The following is a 22403-nucleotide window of genomic DNA, read 5'->3' as shown; positions in this document are numbered from 1 at the left end:
ACCAGTAACAAAAAAGAAAATTTAAAAAGAGATACCCTCCATATGATTGCTATTTCTGAGCAGTGCACATTCCATCCATTCTTATACCCTTGAAGCTAAGCAAAAGCAACCCAAACAAACTAGGGCTTGATAGCCCCAGTATGAAGATCAACTCAAGAAAAATCCAATCATGAAAATATCAAGAAAGGCCAGAAAATACTGTTCTACCTCAAATTACTTTAGCAATTTAATGACTGCAAACAACTATATCTAGAGTACTTATTTTTAAATCTAATTTAACCAAAGGATGAGGAAAACAGTACACATTTTATAACCAGAAACTGAATTAAGAGTAGCCTTATTAAATAGTCAAAGTAAATGTGATAGACTATCAGCTGAGCAGACATCATAATCCTTTTCAGGCCCCCAAACGGCCACTTGATTGAATACATTTACTACTTCTCTTTAGCCATGAATATCTGATGAAGTTTAACAATAATGTATTGCTGCTTCTCACCAGGCAATAAAACTTAATGAATTGGTCTCAACTTAACAAAACCCTTCCCCCTCAATACAACTCCTAAAAGCCTGACATTACATTCAACAAAATGAGCTTACATTCTATTCAAGCCATGCTCTGAACAATGAGCCCAGGTTTTTACTTAATGGAGTTTGTCATGAGTTCAGCTGTAATGTTTGTATTGTATCTATTTCCATAAGGATTGACACAAGAACACTTTGTGTTAACTTACTAAGCAGCTCTTTCACACCGTTTACATGCATGATGAGTATTAATTCTAAACCAAGACCTTTGCTATTTAGCATTCAAAACTGGGAAATTAAGATGCTTAGGACAAAATACACTACAAAAGGCTAATACAACACACAGCTAATGGCAGTCCTTTCAACTGTTATCCCCCTAAGTAGAAGCAATGCACCTGCAAATGAATAATACTTCACTATTAGCTATATTTTGGGATGCAGAGTATGGATAGAGTTCAGCCATTGCATACTTCATTCTTAACCCCTTGATGCTATTAACATTCATATATCAACTTTATATTTCTAAGATGTTGTTGTGTAATTAAGGTACACAGTTCTACAAATTTGCTTTCATCTTATGGAACTGATTAAAGTAGTCTGAACAAGGCCAAAAGACTTTTTTTTCTAAACTAAATCTATGTGTGTAAAAATACAAGAAGCCTGCCTTTATTTAACTGTGCTACAGTTGCCAATGTAACACTTATAAACTATTATAATAAAAACAGAAGGCGAAGAAATGAAAACCTTGCTATTTTTAATGTAGTATTATTCTGTAATACATTTTTATCCCACCATGTTAAAAATCCTATTATTAGGCTCATGAAAGTCAGCATTGAACAGTTGCAAGAAAAAGTATGTGAACCCTTTGGGATTACGTGGAGTTTTGCATGAATTGTCCATAAAATGCGCTCTAAACGTCATGTAAGTCACAACAATAGAAAAACACAGTCTGCTTAAAATAATACTACACAAACATTAGCTGTTGTCATGTTTTAATTGAACATAAGGTGGAAACATTCACAGTGCAGGATGGAAAAAGTATGTGAACCCCTAGCCTAATGACTTCTCCAAGAGCTAATTGGAGCCAGGAGTGAGCCAACCTTGACTCCAATCAGTGTGATGATATTGGATGTGTTGCTGACAGCTGTCCTGCCCTTTAAAAACACACACCTGTTTTGGGTTTACTGGTCTCAAGAAGCACTGTCTGATGTGAACCATGCCTTGCAGAAAAGAGCTCTCAGAAGACCTACGATCAAGAATTGTTGACTTGCATGAAGCTGGAAAGGGTTACAAAAATATCTCCAAAAGCCTTGATGTTCATGTGTCCACGGTAAGACAGACTGTCTACAAATGGAGAAAGTTTAGCACTGTTGCTACTCTCCCTAGGCGTGGTCGTCCTGTAAAAATGACTGCAAGAGCACAGCGCATAATGCTTAATGAGGTAAAGAAGAATCTTAGAGTGTCAGCTAAAGACCTACAGAAATCTCTGGCACATGCTAACATTTTTGTTGACACACCTACAATAAGGAAAACATTAAACAAGAATGGAGTACATGGGAGGACACCACGGAGGAAGCCATTGCTGTCCAAAAAAAATATTGCAGCACGTTTGAAGTTTGCAAAAGAGCACCTGGATGTTCCACAGCACTACTGGCAAAATATACTGTGGACAGATGAAACCAAAATTGAGTTGTTTGGGAAAAACACACAACACTATGTGTGGAGAAAAAAAGGCACAGCACACCATCAAAACCTCATCCCCACTGTAAAACATGGCAGAGGGAGCATCATGGCTTGGGGCTGCTTTGCTGCCTCAGGGCCTGGACGGATTGTTGTCATTGATGGGAAAATGAATTCCAGAGTTTATCAGGACATTTTGCAGGAAAACGTACGACCATCTGTCCACCAACTGAAGCTCCGCAGAGGATGGGTGATGCAACAGGACAATGACCCAAAGCATACAAGTAATTCAACAAAACAATGGCTTCAACAGAACAGAATACGCCTTCTGGAGTGGCCCAGTCAGAGTCCTGACCTCAACCCGATTGAAATGCTGTGGCATGACCTTAAGAGAGCGATTCACACCAGACATCCCAAGAATATTGCTACACTGAAACAGTTTTATGAAGAGGAGTGGTCCAAAATTACTCCAGATCGTTGTGCAGGTCTGATCTGCAACTACAGGAAACGTTTGCTGCCAAAGGAGGGTCAACCAGTTATTAATTCCAAAGGTTCACATACTTTTTCCACCCTGAATGTTTCCATCTTATGTTCAATTAAAACATGACAACAGCTAATGTTTGTGTAGTATTATTTTAAGCAAACTGTGTTTTTCTATTGTTGTGACTTACATGACGTTTAGAGCGCATTTTATGGCATATTCATGCAAAACTCCATGTAATCCCAAAGGGTTCACATACTTTTTCTTGCAACTGTAGCTCTTCCTTTTGATTTATATCCCATTTTTCTGCTCACAAGGTACTCAAGCCAACTATTGATATAGGTAAAATGCCATAAAAACAAGCCATTGTCAATAACTCAGGCTAATGTTTCTGGTCTTATGCGCTGGTTAACAGCCTACCATTTTTTGCATCAACTGAACCACCCGGTCTGGGTTGCCAAAATTGTGGACAAGTAAAAGCAGATTCAATGTAAACACTGAGGTAATGTTTTATTAACATAATTCCAAAACTCCCCTCCCCCACATTAAAAATAAAATAATATATTTACGGCTCAGGTTTTTTTCCGCATATTGTTAGCCTAAATCTACAATCTACCTTTATCTTAATTTTCAATGTCAAAAAATATGAAAATATAAACAAAAGTACATCTAAATAACTCTGCAATATGGAAAGCATTCCGAGGGCATTCTGCCCATCTTTCTAGTTTTGGTACTCAAAGTTAAAAAAAAAAAGAGTACCAGCACATAAGTAAAAAGATTCCTGAGAAACAGTTTGAATTCTTGAGCCCAACCAACAGTCTACTTTAGTTCTGATAATTAAAAATACCAATATCAAATGCTAAAAAGCAACAATGGTTTGGTCCTGATGAAAAGAGAGCTGTAGCTTCCTACCTTAAACCTAGCTTTATCACATTCTCACAATACTCAGAAATGACCAGGAACATAAAATAGAACTTCTTACATTAAGAGCTGCCATGTGGTAATTCTGAAGTGGCCCATGAGATCAGACAAATTATAGTTTTACATCAGTTCTATTTCAAACTACTAGATACAAATAAATACAACCATATAAGTGAGAAGTTCTTCAGGGGTTTATACCTGAAGCATGAAATAATGGTAGACTTCTGATGCGTATGCAATTTACTTGTATAAAGGATGACAAATTCATAGCTTGTTTACAATACTCATTAAACATTAGTCTGAGGACAATAATAAAATATATAAAATGTTGCTTTTAAGCAGAAAAAAAATGTTAAATAGCTCTACTCATTTTAGTTACTGTGTTCAGAGTCGTTACAATGGAAAATTTTTGTACACATTTTAAATCACATTTTAAAATTAAGGAAAACAGCCTGATTAAGCCACAATCAATAGTGAAGGATTTGAAAATAAACATGTGAGCATAAAAAGTTGAAGAGAAGCAACCTTAGCGAGTTTAGATGACATCTGAATATTTGATTTTACCTCCACACACTCAAAATTCTCATTAACTTTTGATGTATAATCAATGCGAAAGAGTGTTGACAAGTTACCAGCGACGTAGTACAAAAGAATCTTCAGTCCCTTGTAACCAAAGGCAACCTCACTGTAGGAGAAACACAAATTCAATTACTGAAACACCCGTCTACAGTTGAAAACTAGTCAATTCCCAAGACAATTATCATACATCACAGTAATCCACATTTTTTTTAATTAATTATAGTTTCTTGAGCAAGACCATCTTGTAGATGAGAAATTGAGTTGTTTGGCCAACTTCTGATTTCATTATTTCAATTTTAGTTGTTCTTGCTTTGTACCTCTGGGGATTTGTTACTGAATTTGGTAGAGTATTATTATTATTATTATTATTATTATTATTATTATTATTATTATTATTTGTATACCGCCCTTCTCCCGAAGGACTCAGGGCGGTGAACAGGGCAATACATATTAAAAAACAAGATACAAAAATTAAAAACGATTAAACAAAATGCCCATGAATAAGTTAAAACACATTAAAAAATAGGTTAAAACAGATTAATAAAACCCAACCCCAATGAACCAAGAATAACCCTGAAAACCATTAATAATTATATATCATTCCAAGTCACTTGGATGCAATTGACAAATACCGTAATTGTTTCAAATTGTGATTTATTCACCTAAAACAATTCAGCTAGAAACACAGAACAAATCATTGCTGAGGTGTGCCAACACAATCACAAAGATATTATTTCTCATTGAAATTATAATTCATTTGCCATGAGTACCCAGAGAAAAATCTTTTAGTATTATTTTATAAGCTTCCCTAATGTATTCAGGCACTAGCAACAAAACATTATTATGCTGTAATATTATAGCATAAAAATCAATGAAATACACATATAACATATAATACATAAAAACAATTACAAAAATAATTTTAAAAACTTATAAATAAATGGATGGCAGCAATCAAAGTCAAATATTCCAAATATTCAGGTTAAGCAATTTACAAAAGTTGTAGCAGATTGAAAATAGTCCTGACAATGCTTTAGACCCAAGTCCAGGATTTAAAAGGTCAAAAATAGAATTTTAAAGTCAACAGAAAGCCAGTGTGGGGCCTAGAACACATGTGTAATGTGCTTATAATTGATGCAGGCTGGCTGTTGCATTCTGAAGTTTCTGGGTGGTGTTCACAGGCAACCATATATAGCACACTGTATTAATTTAAGCAAGTTAAAATGTGGGTGTAAGTCATATTGCAAAGTCCTTAAATTTAGGTAAGATAGCAATTAATGCACCTGCTGAGGTTGGGTGAAAGGCCCATCCAGCAGTATCAAGTTGCAAACTTGTATCTTCATGGACAATGATACTGTTAGACAACATTGGAGATGTCAGGCCATATGATGGACAATAATTACCCAGTCTTGTTTGGATTCAATCTTATTTCATTCTTTGACAAAGTAACTAAATTAGTCGACCAGTGAAATGCTGTGGATACTGTGGATACTTTGACTTCAGCAAGGAATTCAACAAAGTAGACCACAACCTACTTCTCGGTAAACTGGAAAAATGTGGGATAGACAGCATTACCACTAGATAGATGGCTGACAAATTGTACTCAACTAGTCCTTAATAGTACTACATCTACATGGAGAGAAGTAAGCAGTGGGGTACCGCGAGATTCCGTCTTTAATTTCTTTATAAATGACAGAGGAGGGAATAAAAGGCGAATTCATCAAATAGCTAACACCACAGAAGACAAGCTCAGGATCCAAAAGGATCTTGACAGACTTGAACAACGGGCCCTATCCAACAATGTGAAATTTAATGTGGAGAAAAGCAAGGTTTTACACATAGGCAGAAAAAACCAAAGGTACAAATACAGATTAGGTAAAACTTGGCTCCAGAACAGTAACTGTGAGAGGGACCTTGGAGTCATAGTGGACGATCACTTAAACATACTGTAAGTCAGCAGTGTGCACGTGCAGCCAAAAAAGATAATACAATCCTTGGTTGTATAAACAGAGGCATAGAATCAAAATCACATGCAATATTAGTACCGCTTTATAAATCCTTAGAAAGACCACACCTGGACTACTGCATACAGTTTTGGTCACCACATTACAAAAAAGATGTTGAGACTCTGGAAAAAGTGCAAAGAACAACTATAACTATTAAGGGCCTGGACACAAAAACATATGAAGAACAGTTGCAGGAATTGGGTATGGCCAGTCTAGAGAGAAGGACTAGGGTGACATGATAGCAGTATTCCAGTATTTGAGAGGTTGCCACAAAGAAGAGGGGGGTCAATTTATTTTCCAAAGCACCAGAAGGCAAGACAAGAAAAAATGGATGGAAACTAATCAAGGAGAGAAGCAACCTAGAATTAAGGAGAAACTTCCTAACAGTGAGGATAATTAACCAGTGGAACAGCTTGCCTTTAGACTTTGTAGTTGTTCCATGACTAGTTTTTTTTAAGAAAAGACTGGACAGCCAGCAGTCTGAAATAGTATAGGGCAGTGGTGGTGAACCTATGGCAGGCGTGCCAGAGGGGGCACTCAGAGCCCTCTCTGCGGGTATGTGCGCTGTCACCCCAGCACAGAGTTCTCCAGAGTTCGTTACTAGAAAGTCAGAGGGATGCAGGGCCGGGCTGCTCTGCTCTGGGGCAGTGAGTGAGTCAATGAGTGGTACTTGGAAGCGACGGGGCAGTAAGTTAGCGAATGAGCGAGCAAGTGGCATTTGGAAGCGACAGAGCAGTAAGTGAGCGAGCAAGAGGCCTCTGAAAGAGACGGAGTGGGGTGAGGTGCCTTTGAGGGACAATGAGCTGGCCTCGTTTAAAAGGTTTGAGGACCCCTGAAATGCAGCATGATGCAGCCATCCAACTAGGATAAAGGTAAAGGTTCCCCCGCACATGCGTGCTAGTCGTTTCCGACTCTAGGGGCCGGTGCTCGTCTCCGTTTCAAAGCCGAAGAGCCAGTGCTTGTCCGAGGACGTCTCCGTGGTCATGTGGCCGGCATGACTAGACGCCAAAGGCGCACGGAACGCTGTTACCTTCCCACCGTAGTGGTCCCTATTTTTCTACTTGCACTTTTACGTGCTTTCGAACTGCTAGGTTGGCAGAAGCTGGGACGAGTAACAGGCACTCACTCTGTTATGCAGCACTCGGGATTCGACCCACCAAACTGCCGACCTTCTGATCGACAAGCTCAGCATCCTAACCCACTGAGCCACCGCGCCCCATCCAACTAGGATACTGCTGGCTTAATAAAACAATAGATGCAATCTTGCACAGTATTACTATTATTGACAGTATTTAGATTTCACTTTTCTAACTGCTCCTTCTCCCTAAGGGGCTCACAATGTAAAAAGAAGCAAAAGAACACCAGCAGACAGCCACCAGGAAAGACACTGCTGGGGTGCTGAAGACCAGTTGCTCTCTCCCTGCTCAATAAAGGAGGAAGATCCACTTACCCAGCATGTAATTAACTTGTGGAACTCCTTGCCACAGGGTGATGGCATCTAGCCTAGATGCCCTTAAGAGGGGATTGGACAAATTTCTGGGGAAAAAGTCCATCACGGGTTACTAGCCCAGATGGGTATGTGCTACCTCCTTATTATAGATGTGGGCCATTGTGAGATACAGGAGCTGGACTAGATGGGCCATTGGCCTGATCCAGCGGTCTCTTCTTATGTTCCTATATTCCAGCCGCTCATGCAGCCAGCCAGCCAATCACTGCCGTAGATTGTTGATTCAGGGAATATCCATTTCTGTAATGTTAACTAATAGTATTAGCTATTTTTGGTATAGGGATACATTTGTATTGGGTGCTTCGATTTTTTTAAATTTTGTGTTTTTGTAGACTCCAAGTCTTGAACACACAAAAAGGAGTACAGCAAAAAAAGTAAAAACAGATAGTGGAAGATCATTCCAAGAGGCCTGGACAGAGTCACTTGGAGTGATTGAACGCAATGGGAAAGCGTTATTTATTCTGTGTAATGAAAGTGTTGTGTGTCGGACGTCAAGTGTCAGATGGCACTTTGACACCAACCACAAAAGTGTTGCCAAGCTTGGTGAAACTGAAAGAAGAGTGTTTCTTGAAGGGAAATTGAGGAAACACCATTCCCAGTATCTTAGGTTTTGCAACTATCTTTCTAAAACAAATCATCTGACAGCTGCCAGTTTTCAAATTTCACTGTGCATAGCAGAACATGGTAAGCCCCTCTCTGATGGGGATATTATCAAAATGGCCATGTTGTCTGGGAGTAATTCCCTTTTACATGATTTCCCAAACAAGGATAAAATTATTCAACGCATCTTTGAGATGCCACTTAGCAGAAATACTGTTAAAGATCGAGTCCAGCGCATGACAAGTGATGTTAATCAGCAGCTCACCACTGACTTACAAAAGGCAGCCTGTTACTCCATGTGCTTGGACGAAAGCAGAGCTATAAATAATCGTGCAAGGCTAGCAGTAATTTTGCATTATGCTGTTGGTGACACCATGAGAAGAGCTGGTGAAACTGGTGTCTTTGCCTGAAAGAACACAAGGGGTAGATATCTACAATGCTGTGAAGGAGGCCTTTTTGTCACAAGACAGAAGACCAGAAAAAGTGGTTTCAGTTACTAGTGATGGGACACCTTCTATGGTGAGGGCAGCATCTGGTTTCATACAGTTCTTTATTAAAGAAACAAAACGTCAAGTCATTCAGTTCCATTGTATTATACATCAAGAAGCTCTTTGTGCCAGGGAAAGCAGCAAAAAATTTGACGATGTCCTCAAAGATGTCACAAAAATGGTGAACTACATCATGGCTCATGCTCTGAATTTTTGACAGTTTCAAGCACTTCTTGAGGAGGTTCAAGCACAGTATAATTGTTTACTTATGAACAATAATGTCCGCTGGCTGAGCAGAGGATGAGTCCTGGAAAGATTGGTAGCCTTCTTGCATGAAATTAGGCTGTTTATGAATGGAAAGGGGCAGGAATATCCACAGCTCACTGATATGGCATGGATTACCAACCTCATGTTTTTTTTTTACAGATTTTACACTACAATTCAATGTACTGAACAAACAATTACAAGGTGTAGGGAAAACAGCAGGAGGGATGACAAAGGAGAGCAGAGTTAGTTCTGAAAATGAAATCCTTGAAGTGTGGAATTCTTTGCCAAATAATTTTAAGTCAATGAAAACATTTGGGATTGCTTTCCTTACCTTGTTTGGATCATCTTATGCTTGTGAGCAGCTGTTTTCAGCTTTGAATTATATCAAATCTGACACCAGAAACAGAGCTAACAGATGACCTGAGTGCTGTATGTGTTGCTCTCAAACTTACAAAGTATGAACCAAGGTTAGACAAATTATCAGCATGCATATAACAGCAAAAATTACATTAATTGTTCAAAAGCATGCCCAATGGAAACTCTTACCTTTCAATAAAAAGTTGTTTGTATCATTTAAAGTTCTGTTATTGTGTTTTTCTTAAGACAAAAGATGTTAATGTATGAGTTGTTTTTTCTAAACTAAAACATCAGTATTCAGGTTAAATTGCCATGTTGGCACTTTGCGATAAATAAGTGGGTTTTGGGTTACAGTTTGGGCACTCGGTCTCTAAAAGGTTTGCCATCACTGGTATAGGGTCTCCTGCTTGAGCAGGGGGTTGGACTAGAAAACCTCCAAGGCCCCTTCCAGAATCTATTCTGATTCTGATTGATTGGACAAGGAGAGGACATGTGCTCTACACAGTTGCTCCTCATGATAAAACTCCAGAACGAAGAGTCAAACAACAGGAGATAAAGAGATGAGTTATCAAGCTCACACTTACATGGAACCTTTTAAACATGCACTAGGTTTGCTAACCTTGCTTTCAAATCACTTTCAGAAATTCCCTATTTAATCATCTTACAAGTTGTTAGAGTTCTTTAGAACATGTTTGAAAAGCCATTTCGTGAGTCTATCTTCATTTCTGAACAAAAGAGAAATTAACAAGTAAAGAGCTTAAATAATTTTAAATGAATGGCAAAAAGGTAAAGTAGATTTGGATCTAAGAAAATTGTACTACAGTATAAGCAAATTAAGGGGCCAGGTAAATTTTTAATATTGAAACTTTTAGTGTAAGATTTTGAAACCAACTACCGTATTTTCCGGCGTATAAGACGACCCCCGACTTTTAAGAAGATTTTCAAGGTTTTTCGTCTTATACGCCGGAAAATACATGCCAGTTGCCAAGTGTCCGACACAAGCCCGATTCAGCCCTGTCTGATGCAGATGGTGTAAAGCCTCCCTTTTGAAGTCCAAAGGGGCTTTTCCTTCCACCCACCCATTTGAGAGCACATTTGCAGACGGAGCAGCCGCGCGTCTGGAGCCAAGCCCCGCCCAGGAGGCGGTCAGCCAGGTGGGCTCGGAAGACGCGCTGGAGAGGCGGGCTTGGGGCAGCCATGCCAAGGCCGGCTGGTGAGGGCTGCTGCGTGGTCTGCGGGCGAGAGGGGCGCCAGGCCCCCCGGAAGTCCCCGGAAGTTCCTGGAACGGGCTGGCAGGCACGCTCTTCCCCGGCCCGCCGGAAGTCCCCGGAAGTTCCCCAAACTTGGAACTGCCTGGCGGCGGGCGGGCACTCCCTCCCCGATCTGCCGGGGAGCGTCTCCCAAAGTGCAGCGTATGGCGGCCGGGAGTCCGTCGGCCTGGTCGTTGGCGAGCTGGCCCGCGGCTAGGGCCGGGGCCCAGGAACAGGTAGACGGGTGCGGGTGGGGGGAAGGAAAGCTGGGCGCGGGCTTCTGCGGCTGGTTGCGAGGCCGGATGCGGGTGTCTGCCGAGAGAGATAGCGGGTAGCAGGGTGCGCTCTGCTTATGCTCAGATGCCGCTTGGGTGAGGGGCTTCCTGCCGCTCCCAGGGTCTGGCGTTTGCAAGGGGGAGGGGAAGGGGCTTAGAGGCTCTTGGGGGTGGGAAGGGAGAGTCACAATGGAGGGGGGACTGGACTAAGGAGGCTTGAAGTTGCTTTGCAAGAACGGGGACGCTCGACTGATTTATGTTTTTTTTCCGGCGTATAAGACGACCCGGCGTATAAGACGACCCCCAAACTTTTGAGAAGATTTTCATGGGTTCAAAAGTCGTCTTATACTCCGGAAAATACGATATGTAAAATAAACATATCTCCATGAAAAAAAAGTATTTTGTCTACTATATTTCATAACAGAGATTGGAGACTTTATGTTTTTAGAAATTGGACACAAGAGAGGACTAAAGATTCCAGGCCAAAAGGGAGGGAAAGTATAAATTTGTTTTTGGTTTTGATCAGTACTGGGATTTATTTTTAAGTACTAAAAAAGATATTTAAAGAATGGGGCCAGAAATTAGTAGCCACAATATCAACAATGTCTGCTTCTATGGACAGTGTTCAAAAGATGCTTATGAAGAAATGACAGATGCGAAACAAGTCATATTTGAGCAGGAATTCCTCCCAGAATATAAATTAACATGGGAATATTTATTTTAGGATTATTATTATGAGGTTTAAATGATTACCCATATCTGAAGAAACCTTTATATATAGGAATTATAATTTTCTCTATACCCATACCTAAATATTTAATGGTTTTGATACAAATATGAAGCTGATATTCCTTAAATGGATGGATAATCAGATTTTCACCTATTGGCATAACCTCCGATTTAAACCACTTGATAGAATATCCTATTTTATTTATCATTTGCATTAAGAGAGCAATACTAGTGTAAGGTTTAGAAATAAACAGAAGAATGTCATCTGCAAATAAAATCAATTTATGTTCAATTAAATTAAGTAAAATTATCCATAAATTTTCTTTGTCGAATAACCCAAGCCAATGGTCTACACAAAAAACAAAAAAGGTAAAAGTGGACATCCTTGTTTTCGATCCTCTAAATCAAACTCAATTTCATGGAGGGCCGTATCAGCACTGTGGTGCCCTCAGGGGGGCCAGGTGGACATGGCTGCGGTAGTCACTGCTAACTGGATGGGTGTGGCCAGCTTAATGTTGACTGTGGGGAGGGACGCCTGTGGGGACTGCACAGGGTTGGGGGAGATCCAGGGGGTCTCTGGCAGGTGGGGAGGTGGGCAGGAGGCTCGTCCTGCAGGGTGAGGCAAGGCGAAGTCAGGCAGGGGGCAGGCCTGACACCATCAGCCCCCGCACACAGAGGCCAGTGAGTGCATGGGGACTGACTGTGTCCATCAGCAGCCACAGCCTGCCGGCCCCATGACCGTGGCACACTGGGGCTCTGCAGCCTGCTGTGAATACCAGGCCAGCCCTCCAGCAGCAGGCAGAGTAGGGGAGGGGAAGAGGCTTGTGACGCAGACCGCCGGATGCACCTACTCCATCCCATCTGTTTTTGCTTGCAGATCACTGCTGGTCATCTCCCTGGCCCCCTCGCAGATTTTGCCCTTGGCCCGTGCACGGAGCCTGTTCCCCTCACGCACTCGACACACCTTGGCCCCGCCTCGGGCCATTGCCGCCAGCAGCTTGTGCAGGTCCATTAGGCTGCTCCCGCTCAAAGTTGCAGGCCTGCCCAGCACAAAGTAGGTGAAGCGGCCAGCTAGGAAACTCGAGTAGAGGTGGTAGAGCATACCCATGCCCAGCAACCAAAAGCAATCCCGAGCAGAGAAAGCCAGATCCCATTGGTCTGGGACTGGGTAGCCATGGCTCCGATGGGGATCTGGCTTTCCCCACTTGGGGTGGCCTTTTGCTTGCTGGGCATGGGTGTGCTCTACCACCTCTACTCAGGGCTTCCTAGCCGACCGCTTCAACTACTTTGTGCTGGGTGGGCCTGCAGCTCTGGGCAAGGGCCTAATGGATCTATGTGAGCGGCTAGTGGCCGCAGCGGGTACTGAGGTGCGTGAGGGGAATACACTCCACCTGCAAGCCAAGGGCAAGACCCATAAGGGGACTGAGGAGATGATCAGGGGCGACCTGCTCTCCAACCAAAAAGTGGTGAGACAGAATAGGTGTGTCTGGCTATCTGCATTATGTGTCCCCTGACTCTGCATGCTGTGCTGCTGGCGCAGCACTGTTGCTGGAGGGCCAGACCGGTATTCACAGCGGGCTATGCAGCCCCTGCTACCAGACACTGTCGGCCCCCGCATGCTCACCTCCTGTGCACGTGCCATGGGGGCCGCCGGGCTGGGCAGGGCCGGGACAGCGGGGGCCAGTCGATCGCCATCTCAAGGGCATCCCCGCAGGCCAAATATCAGCCAATCACGGGCCAGATCCAGCCCGCGGGCCTTGTGTTTGACATGTCTGCTCTAAATAATGGGAAAATTGCAAAAAACAAACCATTAATCTTTACTGGGTGACTCATATATAATAGCTTGATCCATTTTAAGAATTTTAAAGGAAATCCCAAACTATTTAACACAGCAAACATTTATTATCTATATATTTGGTCAAAGCTTTTTCACATATAATGACAGGATTTCAAATTGGCCACTGGTACTCGACTTACAATAGTTCATTTAGTGACTGTTCAAAGTTACAACAACACTGAAAAATGTGATTTATGACAGTTTTTCAGTTACGACCTTTGCAGCATCCCCATGAATTTGGACTCAACTGTGGTCGTAAGTTGAGGACTACCTGTATTCAAATCTACAACCTATCTAATACTGCCTGCTGCCTGCTGCTTACCTAATTTTTATAAACCCTACTTGATCATTCTTAAGAACAAACGGTAACAATTGCTCTAAACTATTTGCTAACACTGCTGTTAAGTTCTTTGTGTCAATGTTAATCAATGACAATTTGCACATTAGGTATAACTGTAATATAAGCCTGATTACATGCTCTTATAATATTCCTTATCAAATATCTCATGGTACAATTGATAGTTTTCCCACCAAAAGATCTATAAATGTTATATCACTCGAGAATCCATCCAATTCTAGTATTTTATTACTTGCAAGTGTATATAGGTGTGTGTGTGTGTATGTGTACGAGTATAAATTCTAACTGTTTAGTGTAACAAGACATTACACTTTACATTTTTCTAATGGATTTTTTTCACAATTTTAAGCACTTGCTTAAGTCTTTGTGTTTTGTATCTTTTTTCTTAAAAAACAATAAAAAATATTTGTGATGAACATTGGAAGATACACACACACATATATGTATGTATATATATGTGTATATATGTGTGTGTATATATATACACACACTTTTGCTTTCTTCTTCTTTACACTTTACTCTTTTTTACTTTGCTTTCTGAATTTAGTTTATATTATTTTCATTATTCTAATTAAAAACTTCAATAAATTGAAATTAAAATCTGTTACAACTTTAGAAAATAGCATAACATAGAAGCAACGCCAATCTTTCTACAGATCTTGACCTCAGCTAATTATATGGCAAAAAAAATTATAGATCCATATATTTATTGAAAGAGCTGCATGCAATTTAATAAAAATTACTGTTAAATTTTATGGCATTGGTACAAAATCCAATCTTTTAAAACTATTTTTATAGTATCTTATATCACTTACTCATCCCCAAAGACTTGATGGCTGAACTCTGGATGAAATGTTGTGCTATCATCTTCCAAATCCTCTGGGAAGCGGACTGATGAGAAAAAGTTGGTTGCATTTGAATAGTTGGTAGTGGTCTGCCCACATATTTTGGTTAACTTACAGAAATTGTATCAATGGGAAGAGCAGTATGAAAAAGAGGAGTATCTGTGCATCTAGTGCGGTAATGCCACCATGTCTGAAATCTTATCTACTACTGAGCCAATATTTTTCAACTCCTTCACCCAGAAGCCACTTCTAATAGGATGGAGTCAACTATTTCAGTTGGCATTATTACAGTGGAATTGTGACAATCTAGGAACCCGTAAAAGTTCAGCATTCCTCACTAGAATATTAAAATATATTTTTTCTGATCCCACCACTGGCAGAGTATAAGTGCTAATGCAAGCAGAGCTTTCTGTTACCACCAAAAGAACACCTTGGAAGAGGGAAGTCAGGCATATACATAGAATGAAGGCTACTGCTAAGCTTGTAAGCCGCCCTGAGTCTTCGGAGAAGGGCGGGATATAAATGGAATTAAAATAAAAATAAAATAAAATTCTATGTTGCTTTAGCCATGCATTTTGGGAACATAGAACTGCTCAAGCCCTAACAAATTCATGTTTTCTTCAGTTTCAAATGCATGTCACAGCAAGGTTTTCTTTGTCACGGAAAATCAGTTTAAGACTCTACTGTAGATATAGTTCATTAAATAATTAGATCCTGTACAACTTCTCAGATTGACATTATTACAATTTCTGATTCAGAATGTAGTGATAGGGAAAAGAATCTATTTCCATTATTTTCTCCACAGTACCACATATAACTTAAGGTAAAGGATCCCACATATAACTTAAGGTAAAGGATCCCCCGCACATGCGTGTGAGTCGTTTCCGACTCTAGGGGCCGGTGCTCATCTCCGTTTCAAAGCCGAAGAGCCAGCGCTTATCCGAGGACGTCTCCGTGGTCATGTGGCTGGCATGACTGGACGCTAAAGGCGCACGGAACGCTGTTACCTTCCCACCGTAGTGGTCCCTATTTTTCTACTTGCATTTTTACGTGCTTTCGAACTGCTAGGTTGGCAGAAGCTGGGACGAGTAACAGGCGCTCACTCTGTTACATGGCACTCGGGATTCGACCCACCAAACTGCTGACCTTCTGATCGACAAGCTCAGCGTCCTAACCCACTGAGCCACCACGTCCCTTTTACATATAACTTAAAGAGTCTTAAATTCATAAGGCTTCTTCACACATTGCCACTTCCATTATCAAAAAGCAAAAATGTGTACACAATTCAGCTGAATACAGGCAGTCCTTGTTTAACATCTACTTGTTCACTATAACCATTTGAAGTTATGACACTTGCTGAACGAGGGGCACTTATGACAAACCTTATATTCCAGCACTGAGCAACCAGCTCACAGTTGTTATGCTCGCAGTGTCCCACAGCAATATGATAACCATTTGTGACCTTCACTCAGGCTTCTGATTGTGAAGCTTAGCAATGGAGTTCCTGGTACTAATGATAAGTGAGAACTACCTATACAAGACTAAGGAAATGTTTAAAATATCAGCAATTCCAAAATGAGGCTGGTGTTAGCAGAAGACTGTGCAATAAATCTTACATTTCTAGCTTTGCTAGAAACGTTTCACAGGATGATTTTGAGCTGACATGATATTTGAGCCCAGTTCTAACACCCATCTGATGGCAAATACCTACTTTCTGTTCAATACTCATCAAAAGTTTCGATTCAAACATATTCAGCACATAGCAAGAGATATGCTACAAATCATTAAATAAGTGAAACAGGAACCATATTATACTGTTACGTTAATTCTATAAAGATGCATGCACATACCACTATATACATGAAAGGCTACTGTTACCGGTACTTTGCTAGTCTTTTTGTTTAGCAAAACTTCTGAAATAGTGGGTTACATCAGCTATATTTTAAAATTTTACCTAATTTTAGATGAACTGCTTCATTTGTATTACACTTGTACTCAGCCAATTTCTTTTCCATAACAGAGAGACCTAGGGAAAAGAATTTTAAATCAGTTTTTGCCACAATATAAAAGCATTTAAACAAAATATTTTAGCTTACATGTTATTTTATTTTAAATAAAAGCAAAGATAATAAGGAAGGCAACAAGCACCTCAACAGATGGTCTAACAAGCACAACTCTTCACTATGACGCTGCCGGTGTCAACTTCCCTCCGCCCTGTGCGTTCCCACAGAGAGGGCCTCCTCAGGGTGCCACCGGTCAGAGAATGTAGATTGGTGGCCCCCAGGGGGAGATCCTTCTCTGTGGGCGCCCCGGAGCTATGGAACCAGTTACCGGTTGAGCTCCGGACGGCGCCCGATCTTCGCTCCTTTCGCCGCGATCTGAAAACATACCTGTTCGAACAAGCCGGCCTGGCCTGAGGGGGGATTGGTGGGGTTTTTACTATCATTTTATTGGGGTTTTATTAATGTACTTTGTTTTTTATGGGCATGTATTTAATTACTTTTTAATTTTTGTAGCTTTGTGTTTTATTCTTGCCCTGTACACCGCCCTGAGTCCTTCGGGAGAAGGGCGGTATAGAAATATTAATAAATTAAATTAAATTAAATTAAATGATCTTGTAGTTCTTATGTCATGTTTGTATTAGGCCATTTGCCCAACAGAAATAAAATGTGTGGTCAAGAAAATATGCCTAACCAAGTGGATTCTCATTTTCTTTCAGGCATCAAATTTCTTACTGTGAATGTGTGCACTTTCTATTGGCTTGAGGGTTATGCCAGCCTGTGCGCAATATATTGAAGACTACATTCCAAAAGTGGGTATTGTTTTGAGAGTGTCTATTGAGATTCTCCATCATCCAGATCATGGCTGTCTCAAAAGTGCTTTTTCAAAAGGCAACTGGACTGTTTTTTTCCTCTTGAGGAAGAAGACATTTCGCTTCTCATCCAAGAAGCTTCGTCAGTTCTGGCTGGATAGTTGGGTAGGGGGAATGGAAAGAATTAATGTCAGAACTAATCTTTCCATCACCTTCCCCCACATCCAGCCAGAACTGATGAAGCTTTTTGGATGAGAAGTGAAATGTCTTCTTCCTCCAGGGGAAAAACATAGTCCAGTTGCCTTTCATTTTGAGAGCAGTTCACAGCCTCTGAGGTAAAAGTGCATCAAGCCATAGGGCTAGATAGAATTGGACTTACGGTAGCTGGTTATACACCCAATCAATCCCCATAGAAAATCTAGGGTAATTCTTTGTTCCCCTCCTCAAAATCCAATTTGTAAACAAATTGAAACTTCAGAAGTCTTATCACAATTATAGGAAAATTCTTCCATTTTCTCTGGCTTCATATGCTGGCAATTATCAACTCTGGCAATCAATAATAGACACCGTATTCTGGGAATCTCTGCCTCAAAGCAAGAGGAAAGACCCAGCTTTCCTCTCCAGATTCCTTACAGATGCATTGTACTTTTAGAAGCTCAACAAATTGGGAGAGATTATTGTCCTTTCATTACTTTCTATATATGGGAAAACCATTAAATAGAAGATTTAGTACGGTACATCGTCTTCCTTGGTTATTAGAAATCCTGTGCCTAGACTCTGAAGACCACTTCATTTTGCCCAATTAACTCAGAATTTCAACTTCAGCAATCACAAGTCTGTTCTACTGCTGCTTTATTCCACAGTGGAATAAAGTAACTTAGGCACCTGAAACCGTAACTATTTACTGTATATACTTATCTAACAGATTTATTTATAATTCATCCTATATTGGGCTGGAAGATTGACATAAATGTATATAAACAAATCTCATCCTGGTATTTTTTTCTGGCTATTTATTCACAACCATAATATATATTTTTTTTCTGGTTATTTATTCACAACCATAATATATTATGCAATAGAGAATATGACCTATTTTCAAGGACTGACAAAATAGCTACTGCATCTTAAAGCAGTGTTTCTCAAGAGTGTGGTCTTAGGCTCCCTGAGACTATCCCCAAGATTATGTCACGATTCTGCAAATTCATAATTATTTGTCGGATATTGTTTTACATATGTAAAAATGTAAAACAATGGCACTTTTCTCATTACTATTTTTAATTTGTTAGAATAGTTATGAAAGTATTTGTTAATTGGTTTAATACTGTTACCTTGATACTCAATAAATATTGTAAGAATGTGTCAATTTTAAGTTAATATGGTAAATATCAATAAATATAAGCCATACCAACAAATATCTGGAAAGATCCGTGTCACTTTTTGGGATCCTCCAAAATAGCTTAAGAAACACTGCTTCAACACAATAACATTTGTGGCAATTAAGAAATAAAGCATAATACTGACCCTCAACCTATGACCATGTAGACCTATAAGTGATAATGTCTTCTAGTTGTATGCTATCTTGCTATGCAACATGAGCAGATGCTATTCTGAGATTTAGCAAAGACACTTCTCTAATATACTGAACTCAAAGGAAGTAAGACCAATATTGCACCTAAGACTGATAGAAAAGGATGGCAGTGCAACCCTATTCTCTGATAATTATGCAAAGATCCTTTCACACAATTAATAAATGAAAGAGGCATGAATTGCTTCAGAACCTATATCTATGAGTTCAAATTATTACAACAGTGGCTGGCATCCTAAAACTTCTAAAAGCGATTAAATCATAGAATGTATGAATTAGACAATGAAGGCTCTCTAGTCCAAATCTCTCTAGTCCAAACAGAAATTTACTAAACTATTCCAGAAATATGGCTATCTAGCATCTGCTTGAAAACTTACAGCAAAGATACAGAAACCACTACTCATTGGACTTAGCCTTGTGAACACAGAGAATTTTGGAGTGTAGCCTTATTCAGGTTTGTAACATTTGCCATAACCTCACCCATGCCAGAAGTTATTTGTGTTTCAGAGCAACTTTCTGCACTGTGGATTTCTCAGATGCTTTGGCCTACAACTCCCAATATGACTAGCAGGTATAGAGACTAGCTGACAAGATGCTGCAAAGGCTCAAAATATCTGGAAAGATCCAGATCGCTGCAAGTTACATTTTTAGCTTCAATCAGTATTTTTTTTTTCAGTTTTCTTCCTCCCTGTGAGAATGAAGACAGAAACAAGGTAGATGTGCAAAATCAGTGTTTCAGTGTCTACGGCCACGCCTGATCCCGTCTGATCTCGGAAGCTAAGCAGAGTCAGGCCTGGTTAGTACTTAGTGTTTCAGTGCTATATCCCAATGTTCTCATCACTCATTAATTCCTGGCTGCAGGAACTTCCCACCCTAAGGAAAACTAGAATTTTCTGCTCTAAAATCTCAAATTATCTATAGATATGTAAAAGCCCATATTTTAGAATTATCACAGATTCTATAAGCTTTTGCATTCCAAAAAAGACACAAAAACATATGCCTAATACCGGAACAGAAGTTATAATATAGTAAGTTTCAAAGAACATAAGCAGGTGAATTAAAGGGCTTTTGAGGAACAGTAGTTTCCCAAGTTACAGAGGCACTGGGATGTTTGTTTTCGACTAGTTTTTCCCCTCAATTTAATGACATTCAGATGTATTAGACTGTCAACTGACACAACAGATTGTGAGAGCACCAGTGAGTCCTTCGGGAAAGGGCGGTATATAAATCTAAATAAATAAATAAAAGCTGCATTGTAAAGTAATATGCTCCAATATTTTCAAACTTGATATCCACATTTAGTGCAGATATTTACTTGGAGAACCCTCTTTGTTTAGGATAATGGTGTCACACAAAGGTTGCCCATTTCTGCAACAGTTTAAAAGGTAAGGGGCTACAATAGCTAGTAGTTTACACCAGGCTTCTCCAAAGTGCTCAACATCAACGCCCAAGGGAACAATCCAAAGGGTTGATGTTGTAAGTATTCACCCTACTATTAAAGTAATACTTGTTAAAATTATTTTCGCATAGGGAATACACGGAGGTCGACGCTACAATCTGAAACTTCCCAGAAGGGGGTCGGTGAGCTGAAGAGTTTGAGGACCCCTGCTTTGCCATTAACCACGCGGCCTAATTCTCTTCTAGCCGGCAGATACTACCGGTACCAATCAACCTCTCCTCCTACCCACAGGTCCACTCCAGGGGAAGAACCCAGAAGGACCAGCGCACCCCCTTTTTCTCCTCCGAGCCGTCTGCGGAACTAGCTCTCCGCCAGTCAACGATCTTCAAAGCGAGCTGAGAAACAGCCACGAATCGGAGGGCAAGGCAAGCATTTCCCACTTCCACCAGCGGGGGACGGTTCTCCTTCCCCTACCGCGGCAGAAAGAGCGAGATACACGAGACTCTTTTCCCGCCCAGCAGGGATATATTAGAGCTTCCCGGGACGGCAGGTATAAGAGTCGGAGACAGGGTGGGCTTCCCGCTCATCACCTGCCAGACTCTGGCTAAGAAACCCCGCCTCGCCGAGAGTGCGCAGAGCGGACACCAGAGACCCAGGTCTCCAATCCGCCCCCGTTTAAGTGCCCGGAGGGTCCCTTCCTTACCCGCCATTTCCCAAACGGCGGCGGCGGCCTCGGCGCCAGCGAAGCCAACAGACCTAGCCAAACCGAGCGAATCAAGCCGCGCGCCCACACGCCGGAAATGACGTGCTCAGGGGAAGGAATTGCCCTTCCGCTCGTTCTGCGCTGAAGAGACGGGAGCGACGTCCGCAGGGTTGGTTTTTTTTTTCCACACGCACGCGCAGTTTGGAAATACCAATTTCCCCCGCCCCCCCCCGTTATCGCTGACCTTCCCTTAAGACTTGGGGTGGGTGTGTCTCGGAAGAGCTCCGCCCACCTTGGTCTTTCAACCGGCCTTTTTTCCGAGGAAGTTTCCTGCGTGAGAGCTTTTCATTTTCCGTACTTCTCATTCTGCTTTTTCCCTCCCTGTAGTTAAAGCTTGCTACATTATACCGTAAAGTTTGGGTGAGCTAAAAATTCTGTAACACAAAATGCAAAAAGAAGTAATTCTATATAATTCTATATCTGTGGGTGTATGTATGTGTGTGTGTGTATATGTATATGTATATGTATATATATATATATATATATATATATATATATATATATATATATATATATATATATATATATGTATATATGTATATATATATATATATATGTTTAAGTATTTGTCAAGGCTTTTTGAATGGACCTTGCTAATTAACTCTTTCAGCTAATAAAAGAGAGAAAGAACCCGTGGCTCAGGAAGTTAAAACACTGCCTGATATATAATCAGCCCAGGTTCGAATCTCAGATAAAGGGTATGACTAACTGATGAGAACATAAAGAGTTCGAAATGATCATCTTAGCCTCCCAAATTCTTTATTAGCAATTTGAATAATTTGCACAAATAATGAGCTGTCATAAGTTGACTATGTCCTGTGGATAAGCCCTGAGTCGGGCCAAAACAGGAATGAAAGAGTTAATTAGCAAGGTCCATTCAAAAAGCCTTGACAAATACTTAAACATACATTTGCCTTGCCTTCCAGCTAATAAAAGAGAGAAAGAACCCGTGGCTCAGGAAGTTAAAACACTGCCTGATATATAATCAGCCCAGGTTCGAATCTCAGATAAAGCGTATGACTAACTGATGAGAACATAAAGAGTTCGAAATGATCATCTTAGCCTCCCAAATTCTTTATTAGCAATTTGAATAATTTGCATATATATATATATATATATATATATATATATATATATAT

The 22403-nt window shown here is 40.5% G+C and overlaps 1 protein-coding gene and 1 long non-coding RNA gene across 3 annotated transcripts in view; one reads left to right on the top strand and one right to left on the bottom strand.

The window, feature by feature from the left end:
• The window catches only part of HAT1 (histone acetyltransferase 1), a 35728-nt gene extending 14373 nt beyond the window's left edge, over nucleotides 1–21355 (bottom strand). Inside the window, exons 1-4 of one of the 2 annotated variants that reach the window (XM_083348105.1) lie at nucleotides 21205–21355; nucleotides 16657–16728; nucleotides 14673–14748; nucleotides 4169–4289 (exon numbers count right to left, since the gene is read on the bottom strand). In XM_083348105.1, coding sequence (XP_083204231.1) covers nucleotides 4169–4289; nucleotides 14673–14748; nucleotides 16657–16728; nucleotides 21205–21211 — 276 coding nt within the window. In that variant the 5' untranslated portion in view covers nucleotides 21212–21355. Of the gene's footprint in view, nucleotides 1–4168; nucleotides 4290–14672; nucleotides 14749–16656; nucleotides 16729–19582; nucleotides 19637–21204 lie in introns of those variants that run through there. The other variant, XM_083348106.1, reaches the window with a different exon arrangement.
• A 142-nt stretch (nucleotides 21356–21497) lies between these two features.
• LOC310632133 overlaps nucleotides 21498–22403 on the top strand; it is a 12146-nt gene continuing 11240 nt past the window's right edge. The window contains exon 1 of the long non-coding RNA XR_014490783.1: nucleotides 21498–21624. This is a non-coding gene — a long non-coding RNA (uncharacterized lncRNA). The remainder of the gene's footprint in view (nucleotides 21625–22403) is intronic.

Source organism: Vipera ursinii (genome assembly GCF_947247035.1).
Source record: "Vipera ursinii genome assembly, chromosome: 1".
NCBI classification, from domain to species: Eukaryota; Metazoa; Chordata; class Lepidosauria; order Squamata; family Viperidae; genus Vipera; species Vipera ursinii.
This window is presented reverse-complemented; position numbering and strand designations above follow the sequence as displayed.